General features: G+C 53.8%; 1 protein-coding gene and 1 long non-coding RNA gene across 2 annotated transcripts in view; one reads left to right on the plus strand and one right to left on the minus strand.

Moving 5' to 3' along the window:
- LOC121113091 overlaps positions 1–5474 on the plus strand; it is a 10063-nt gene extending 4589 nt beyond the window's left edge. Inside the window, exon 6 of the mRNA XM_046937950.1 lies at positions 5442–5474. Coding sequence (XP_046793906.1) covers positions 5442–5474 — 33 coding nt within the window. The remainder of the gene's footprint in view (positions 1–5441) is intronic.
- Positions 5475–8689: 3215 nt separating this feature from the next.
- Positions 8690–9536, minus strand: LOC121113105. The gene is made up of 2 exons (XR_005857758.2): positions 9109–9536; positions 8690–8863 (listed from the first exon to the last, which is right to left on the minus strand). It is a non-coding gene; the product is annotated as an uncharacterized LOC121113105 (long non-coding RNA).
- Between the last annotated feature and the right edge of the window lie 713 nt (positions 9537–10249).

Consider the following 10249-nt stretch of genomic DNA (forward strand, 5'->3'; position numbering starts at 1 on the left):
TGTCCCCATGGTGTCCCCATGGCCGTGGTGTCCCCATTGACCCCATTGTCCCCATGGTGGCCCCATGGCCGTGGTGTTCCCATTGACCCCATTGTCCCCATGGTGGCCCCATGGCCGTGGTGTCCCCATTGGCCCCATGGTGTCCCCATTGACCCCATTGTCCCCATGGTCGCCCCATGGCCGTGGTGTCCCCATTGTCCCCATGGTGTCACCATGGCCGTGGTGTCCCCATTGACCCCATTGTGTCACCATGGCCCCATGGCTGCTGTCCCCATTGTCCCCATGGTGTCACCATCCCGGTGCTGTCACCATTGTCCCCATCACAGTGGTGTCCCCATTGTCCCCATGGTGGCCCCATGGCCGTGGTGTCCCCATTGGCCCCATTGTCCCCATGGTGGCCCCATGGCCGTGGTGTCCCCATTGGCCCCATGGTGTCCCCATTGACCCCATTGTCCCCATGGTCGCCCCATGGCCGTGGTGTCCCCATTGGCCCCATGGTGTCCCCATTGACCCCATTGTCCCCATGGTCGCCCCATGGCCGTGGTGTCCCCATTGTCCCCGTGGTGTCGCCATTGTCCCCATGGTGTCCCCATGGCCGTGGTGTCCCCGTTGACCCCATTGTCCCCATGGTGTCCCCATGGCCGTGGTGTCCCCATTGACCCCATTGTCCCCATGGTGTCCCCATGGCCGTGGTGTCCCCATTGTCCCCATGGTGTCACCATCCCAGCGGTGTCCCCATTGTCCCCATGGTGTCCCCATTGTCCCCACGGCCGTGGTGTCCCCATTGACCCCTTCGTGTCCCCATTGTCCCCACGGCCGTGGTGTCCCCATTGACCCCTTCGTGTCCCCATTGTCCCTATGGCCGTGGTGTCCCCATTGACCCCACAGTGTCCCCATTGTCACCATAGCATCATTGTCCCCATGGCTGTGGTGTCCCCGTTGACCCCATTGTGTCCCCATTGACCCCATTGTCCCCATGGTGTCCCCATTGTCCCTATGGCCGTGGTGTCCCCATTGACCCCACAGTGTCCCCATGGTGTCCCCATTGTCCCTATGGCCGTGGTGTCCCCATTGACCCCACAGTGTCCCCATGGTGTCCCCATTGTCACCATAGCATCAGTGTCCCCATGGCCGTGGTGTCCCCATTAACCCCATTGTCCCCATGGTGTCCCCATGGCTGTGGTGTCCCCATTGTCCCCGTAGTGTCCCCATCATGGTGGTGTCCCCAATGTCCCCATGGCTGTGGTGTCCCCATTGACCCCATGGTCCCCATGGTGTCCCCATTGTCCCCATTAACCCCATGGTGTCCCCATGGCCGTGGTGTCCCCATTGACCCCATTGTGTCCCCATTGACCCCATTGTCCCCATGGTGTCCGCATTGACCCCATTGGCCCCATGGTGTCCCCATGGCCGTGGTGTCCCCATTGTCCCTATGGTGTCACCATCATCACAGTGTTCCCATTGTCCCCATGGTGTCCCCATGGCCGTGGTGTCCCCATTGTCCCCATGGTGTCCCCATCCCTGTGGTGCCCCCATTGTCCCCATGGTGTCCCCGTCATGGTGGTGTCCCCATGGCCGTGGTGTCACCATTGTCCCCATTGTCCCCATGGTGTCCCCATGGCCGTGGTATCCCCACTGACCCCATTGTCCCCATGGTGTCCCCATGGCCGTGATGTCCCCATTGTCCCCATGGTGTCACCATCCCCGTGGTGTCCCCATTGTCCCCATTGTGTCCCCATTGACCCCACAGTGTCCCCATGGTGTCCCCATTGTCACCATAGCATCATTGTCCCCATGGCCGTGGTGTCCCCATTGACCCCATTGTCCCCATGGTGTCCCCATTGACCCCATTGTCCCCGTGGTGTCCCCATTGACCCCTTCGTGTCCCCATTGTCCCCATGGCCGTGGTGTCCCCATTGACCCCATTGTCCCCATGGTGTCCCCATGGCCGTGGTGTCCCCATTGACCCCACAGTGTCCCCATGGTGTCCCCATTGTCACCATAGCATCATTATCCCCATTGCCGTGGTGTCCCCATTGACTCCATTGTCCCCATGGTGTCCCCATTGACCCCATTGTGTCCCCATTTTCCCTATGGCCGTGGTGTCCCCATTGACCCCATTGTCCCCATGGTGTCCCGATTGACCCCATTGTGTCCCCATTTTCCCTATGGCCGTGGTGTCCCCATTGTCCCCATGGTGTCCCCATTGACCCCATTGTGTCCCCATTTTCCCTATGGCCGTGGTGTCCCCATTGACCCCATTGTCCCCATTGTGTCCCCATTGTCCCCATGGCTGTGGTGTCCCCATTGACCCCATTGACCCCATTTTCCCTATGGCCGTGGTGTCCCCATTGACCCCATTTTCCCTATGGCCGTGGTGTTCCCATTGACCCCATTGAACCCATGGCCATGGTGTCCCCATTGACCCCATTGTCCCCATGGTGTCCCCACTGTCCCCATGGCCGTGGTGTCCCCATTGTCCCCATCCGGGTGCTGTGGGGTCGCTGTGTGGGGACGGGCAATAAAACCCACCGGGCTGAACCTAAATGTTGTGTTGGGGTCCTTCTGGGGTCATTATGGGGTGGTTGTGGGGTGGTGGTTGTGGGGTCACTGTGGGGTCATTATGGGGTGGCTGTGGGGTGGTTATAGGGTGGTTGTTGGTTGTAGGGCAGCTGTGGGGTCACCATGGGGTCATTATGGGGTGGTTGTGGGGGGGTGGTTGTGGGGTCACTGTAGGGTCATTATGGGGTTGTTGTGGGGTGGTATTTGGTTGTAGCGTGGCTATGGGGTGGCTGTGGGGTCACTGTGGGGTCATTGTGGGGTGGTTGTTGGTTGTAGGGTGGCTGTGGGGTCACTGTGGGATCACTATGGGGTGCTTGTGGGGTCATTGTAGGGTGGTTGTTGGTTGTAGGGTGGCTGTGGGGTGGCTGTGGGGTCATTATGGGGTGGCTGTGGGGTCACTGTGGGGTCATTATGGGGTGGTTGTGGGGTGGTTGTTATTTGTAGGGTGGCTGTGGGGTCATTACGGGGTCACTGTGGGGTCATTATGGGGTGGCTGTGGGGTGGTTATGGGGTGGTTGTTGGTTGTAGGGTGGCTGTGAGGTCACTGTGGGGTCATTATGGGGTGGTTGTGGGGTGCTGGCTGTGGGGTCACTGTGAGGTCGCAGTGGGGTCATTATGGGGTGGTTGTGGGGTTTATTGTGGGGTTGTGGTTATAGGGTGGCTGTGGGGTCACTGCGGGGTCATTATGGGGTGGTTGTGTGGTGGTGGTTGTGGGGTCATTGTGGGGTGGTTGTTGGTTGTAGGGTGGCTTTGGGGTCACTGTGGGGTCATTATGGGGTGGTTGTGGGGTGGTTGTGGGGTCACTGTGGGGTCCTTATGGGGTGGTTGTTGGTTGTAGGGTGGCTGTGGGGTCATTATGGGGTGGCTGTGGGGTCACTGCGGGGTCATTATGGGGTGGTTGTGTGGTGGTGGTTGTGGGGTCATTGTGGGGTGGTTGTTGGTTGTAGGGTGGCTTTGGGGTCACTGGGGTCATTATGGGGTGGCTGTGGGGTCATTGTGGGGTGGTATTTGGTTGTAGGGCAGCTGTGGGGTCACTGTGGGGACATTATGGGGTGGTTGTGGGGTCACTGTGGGGTCCTTATGGGGTGGTTGTTGGTTGTAGGGTGGCTGTGGGGTCATTATGGGGTGGTTGTGGGGTCACTGTGGGGTCCTTATGGGGTGGTTGTTGGTTGTAGGGTGGCTGTGGGGTCATTATGGGGTGGCTGTGGGGTCATTGTGCGATCATTGTGGGGTGGTTGTTGGTTGTAGGGTGGCTGTGGGGTGGTGGTTGTGGGGCTGTTGGTTATGGGGTGGTTATGGGGTGGTTGTGGGGCGCTGACCCCTCGAGAGTGAGAACACAGCAACGCCCTCTGACCCCGAGTGACCCTTCTGACCCCACGTGACCCCCCCCAAAATGACCGCGAGTGACCCCCAATGACCCCACGTGACCGCCAACGACCCCAAGTGACCCCTTGACCCCATGTCACCCCCCAAAGGACCCCTAAATGACCCCCCAATGACCCCAAGTGACCCCCCAAATCACCCTGTGTGACCCCAAATGACCCCTAAACGACCCCCCAATGATCCCAAATGACCCAACATGACCCCTCCAAATGACCCCACGTGACCCCCCAATGACCCCAAATGACCCCCCTAAATGACCCCAAGTGCCCCTAAATGACCCCAAGTGACCCCCCAAATGACCTTATGTGACCCCAAATGACCCTATGTGACCCCGAATGACCCCAAAACGACCCTCCAATGACCCCAAGTGCTCCCAAATGACCCCAAGTGCCCCCAAATAATCCCACGTGACCCCCCAATGACCCCATGTGACCCCTTGACCCCCAATGACCCCAAATGACCCCACGTGACCCCGCTAAATGACCTCAAGTGATCCCCAATGACCCCACATGACCCCCAAATGACCCCCAGTGACCCGAATGACCCTCAATGACCCCAAGTGCCCCAAAATGACCCCATGTGACCTTTCCAATGACCCCAAGTGACCCCTTGACCCCGAATGACCCCCCAATGACCCCTAGTGACCCCCCAATGACCCCAAGTGACCCCTTGACCCTAAATGACCCCAAGTGCCCCAAATGACCCTATGTGACCCCCCTAAATGACCCTAAGTGCCCTCAAATGACCCCAAAACGACCCCCCAATGATCCCAAATGACCCAACATGACCCCCCCAAATAACCCCAAGTGACCCCCCAGATGACCGTATGTGACCCCAAATGACTCCAAGTGCCCCCAAATGACCCCAAGTGTCCCCAAATGACCCCAGAACGACCCCAAGTGCCCCCAAATAACCCCAAGTGACCCCCGAAATGACCCTATTTGACCCCGAATGACCCTATGTGACCCCGAATGACCCCAAGCGACCCCCCAAATGACCCTGTGATCCCGAATGACCCCCCAATGACCCCACGTGACCCCTAAATGACCCCCCAATGACCCCAAGTGACCCCGCAAATGACCTTATGTGACCCCAAATGACCCCAAAACGACCCCCGGTGCCCCCAAATAACCCCAAGGGACCCCCCCAAATGACCCTATGTGACCCCGAATGACCCCAATTGACCCCTTGACCCCAAGTATCCCAAATGACCCCAAAACGACCCCTGATGACCCCAAGTGACCCCCCAATGACCTCACGTGACCCCAAACGCCCCCCAATGACCCCATGTGACCCCCAAATGACCCCTTGACCCCGAATGACCCCCAATGACCCCACGTGCCCCCAAATGACCCCCAAACCTCCCAATGACCCCACGTGACCCCTTCACCCCGAATGACCCCCAATGACCCCAACTGACCCTTTGACCCAAAGTGACCCCCAATGACCCCATGTGACCCCAAATGCCCTCAAATGACCCCCCCACGACCCCCCAGAATGACCCCACAAATCACGACGACCCCAAATAGAGATGGCTCCAAATCACAATGATGGCCACAAATCACAATGACCCCAAATCACAATGACCCCAAATAGAGATGGTCCCAAATCACAACGACCCCAAACAGAGATAACCCCAAATCACAATGACCCCAAACAGAGATAATCCCAAATCCCAATGATGGCCCCAAATCACAATGGCCCCAAATAGAGATGAACCCCAAATAGGGATGACCCCAAATCCATGTCCACAAATCACAGTGATGGCCCCAAATCACAATGACCCCAAATAGAGATGACCCCAAATAGGGTTGACCCCAAATCCATGGCCCCAAACAGAGATGACCCCAAATCACAATGAGCCCAAATAGGGATGACCCCAAATCACAAGGACCCTAAAGAGAGATGACCCCAAATAGAGATATCCCCTAATCACAATGACCCCAAATCACGATGACCCCAAATAGGGATGACCCCAAATCACAACGACCCCAAACAGAGATGATGACCCCAAATCACAACAACCCCAAATGGAGATAACCCCAAACAGAGATAACCCCAAATAGAGATGTTCCCAAACAGAGATGTCCCAAAAGCACAATGACCCCAAAAAGAGATGACCCCAAACAGAGATGACCCCAAATCACAACGACCCCAAATCACAATGACCCCAAATAGAGATGACCCCAAATAGGGATGACCCCAAATCACAATGACCCTACACAGGGATGACCCCAAATCACAAGGACCCTAAAGAGAAATGACCCCAAATAAAGATGTCCCCAAATCACAATGACCCCAAATCACAATGACCCCAAATAGAGATGACCCCAAATCACAACGACCCCAAATCACAATGACCCCAAAGAGATGTCCCCAAATCAATGTCCCCAAATAGAGATGACCCCAAATCCCAATGATGGCCCGAAATCCCAAAGATGGCCGCAAAGAGAGATGACCCAAATAGAGATGACCCCAAATCTCAACGACCCCAAATGCGGATGTTGCCACATAGAGATGACCCCAAATCACAACGACCCCGAATAGAGATAAGACCAAATCATAATGATGACCCCAAATCACAATGACCCCAAATAGAGATGACCCCAAATAGGGATGACACCAAATCACAACGACCCCAAACAGAGATGATGACCCCAAATCACAACAACCCCAAATGGAGATAACCCCAAACAGAGATGACCCCAAATAGAGATGTTCCCAAACAGAGATGTCCCAAAAGCACAATGACCCCAAAAAGAGATGACCCCAAAGAGATGACCCCAAATCACAACGACCCCAAATCACAATGACCCCAAATAGAGATGACCCCAAATCACAACGACCCCAAATCACAATGACCCCAAAAAGAGATGTCCCCAAATCAATGTCTCCTAATAGAGATGACCCCAAATCCCAATGATGGCCCGAAATCCCAAAGATGGCCCCAAAGAGGGATGACCCAAATAGAGATGACCCCAAATCACAACGACCCCAAATAGAGATGACCCCAAATCCCAACGACCCCAAATGCGGATGTCGCCACATAGAGATGACCCCAAATCACAATGATGGCCCCAAATCACAATGACCCCAAAAGGGGATGACCCCAAATCAATGTCCCCAAAGAGAGATGAACCCAAATCCTAATGATGGCCCCAAAGAGAGATGACCCCAAATCCCAATGATGGCCCCAAATCACAACGACCCCAAATGCAGATGTTGCCACATAGAGATGACCCCAAATCACAATGATGACCTCAAATCACAGCGATCCCAAATAGAGATGACCCCAAATAGGGATGACCCCAAATCCATGGCCCCAAACAGAGATGACCCCAAATCACAATGAGCCCAAATAGGGATGACCCCAAATCACAAGGACCCTAAAGAGAGATGACCCCAAATAGAGATGTCCCCAAATCACAATGACCCCAAATCACAATGGCCCCAAAGAGATGTCCCCAAATCAATGTCCCCAAATAGAGATGATCCCAAATCCCAATGATGGCCCCAAATCCCAAAGATGGCCCCAAAGAGGGATGACCCAAATAGAGATGACCCCAAATCCCAACGACCCCAAATGCGGATGTTGCCACATAGAGATGACCCCAAATCACAACGACCCCGAATAGAGATAAGACCAAATCATAATGATGACCCCAAATCACAATGACCCCAAATAGGGATGACACCAAATCACACGGACCCTAAAGAGAGATGACCCCAAATAGAGATGTCCCCTAATCACAATGACCCCAAATCACAATGACCCCAAATAGAGATGACCCCAAATCACAACAACCCCAAATCACAATGACCCCAAATAGAGATGACCCCAAATCACAACGACCCCAAATCACAATGACCCCAAAAAGAGATGTCCCCAAATCAATGTCTCCTAATAGAGATGACCCCAAATCCCAATGATGGCCCGAAATCCCAAAGATGGCCGCAAAGAGAGATGACCCAAATAGAGATGACCCCAAATCTCAACGACCCCAAATGCGGATGTTGCCACATAGAGATGACCCCAAATCACAACGACCCCGAATAGAGATAAGACCAAATCATAATGATGACCCCAAATCACAATGACCCCAAATCACGATGACCCCAAATAGGGATGACCGCAAATCACAACGACCCCAAACAGAGATGATGACCCCAAATCACAACAACCCCAAATGGAGATAACCCCAAACAGAGATGACCCCAAATAGAGATGTTCCCAAACAGAGATGTCCCAAAAGCACAATGACCCCAAAAAGAGATGACCCCAAACAGAGATGACCCCAAATCACAACGACCCCAAATCACAATGACCCCAAATAGAGATGACCCCAAATCACAACGACCCCAAATCACAATGACCCCAAAAAGAGATGTCCCCAAATCAATGTCTCCTAATAGAGATGACCCCAAATCCCAATGATGGCCCGAAATCCCAAAGATGGCCGCAAAGAGAGATGACCCAAATAGAGATGACCCCAAATCTCAACGACCCCAAATGCGGATGTTGCCACATAGAGATGACCCCAAATCACAACGACCCCGAATAGAGATAAGACCAAATCATAATGATGACCCCAAATCACAATGACCCCAAATAGGGATGACACCAAATCACACGGACCCTAAAGAGAGATGACCCCAAATAGAGATGTCCCCTAATCACAATGACCCCAAATCACAATGACCCCAAAAAGAGATGTCCCCAAATCAATGTCCCCAAATAGAGATGACCCCAAATCCCAATGATGGCCCCAAATCCCAATGATGGCCCCAAAGAGAGACGACCCCAAATCCCACTGATGACCCCAAATCCCAACGACCCCAAATGCGGATGTCGCCACATAGAGATGTCCCCAAATCACAATGATGGCCCCAAATCACAACGACCCCAAATAGGGATGACCTCAAATAGAGATGACCCCAAATCTATGTCCCCAAATCACAATGAGGACCCCAAATCAGAACGACCCTGAAAGGGGATGACCCCAAATCAATGTCCCCAAAGAGAGATGGCCCCAAGTCCCAATGATGGCCCCAAATCCCAACGACCCCAAATGCGGATGTCGCCACATAGAGATGTCCCCAAATCCCAATGATGACCCCAAATCACTACGACCCCAAATAGGGATGACCCCAAATAGAGACGACCCCAAATCTATGTCCCCAAATCCCAATGATGGCCCCAAATCACAATGACCCCAAAAGGGGATGACCCCAAATCAATGTCCCCAAAGAGAGATGACCCCAAATCCCAATGAAGGCCTCAAATCCCAACGACCCCAAATGCGGATGTCGCCACATAGAGATGTCCCCAAATCACAATGATGGCCCCAAATCACAACGACCCTGAAAGGGGATGACCCCAAATCAATGTCCCCAAAGAGAGATGGCCCCAAGTCCCAGTGATGGTCCCAAACAGAGATGACCCCAAATCCCAATGATGGCCCTAAAGAGAGACGACCCCACATCCCAAAGATGACCCCAAATCACAACGACCCCAAATGCGGATGTCGCCACATAGAGATGACCCCAAATCACAGTGATGGCCCCAAATCACAATGACCCCAAAAGGGGATGACCCCAAATCAATGTCCCCAAATAGAGATGGCCCCAAGTCCCAATGATGGTCCCAAACAGAGATGACCCCAAATCCCAATGATGGCCCTAAAGAGAGACGACCCCACATCCCAAAGATGACCCCAAATCACAACGACCCCAAATGCGGATGTCGCCACATAGAGATGACCCCAAATCACAGTGATGGCCCCAAATCATAATGACCCCAAAAGGGGATGACCCCAAATCAATGTCCCCAAAGAGAGATGACCCCAAATCCCAATGAAGGCCCCAAATCACAACGACCCCAAATGCGGATGTCGCCACATAGAGATGTCCCCAAATCACAATGATGGCCCCAAATCACAACGACCCCAAATAGGGATGACCTCAAATAGAGATGACCCCAAATCTATGTCCCCAAATCACAATGAGGACCCCAAATCACAATGACCCCAAAAGGGGATGACCCCAAATCAATGTCCCCAAAGAGAGATGGCCCCAAGTCCCAATGATGGTCCCAAACAGAGATGACCCCAAATCCCAATGATGGCCCTAAAGAGAGACGACCCCACATCCCAAAGATGACCCCAAATCACAACGACCCCAAATGCGGATGTCGCCACATAGAGATGACCCCAAATCACAGTGATGGCCCCAAATCACAATGACCCCAAAAGGGGATGACCCCAAATCAATGTCCCCAAATAGAGATGGCCCCAAATCCCAAAGA

The sequence above is a fragment of the Gallus gallus genome, chromosome 2, assembly GCF_016699485.2.
Source record: "Gallus gallus isolate bGalGal1 chromosome 2, bGalGal1.mat.broiler.GRCg7b, whole genome shotgun sequence".
In the NCBI taxonomy this organism is placed as follows: domain Eukaryota; kingdom Metazoa; phylum Chordata; class Aves; order Galliformes; family Phasianidae; genus Gallus; species Gallus gallus.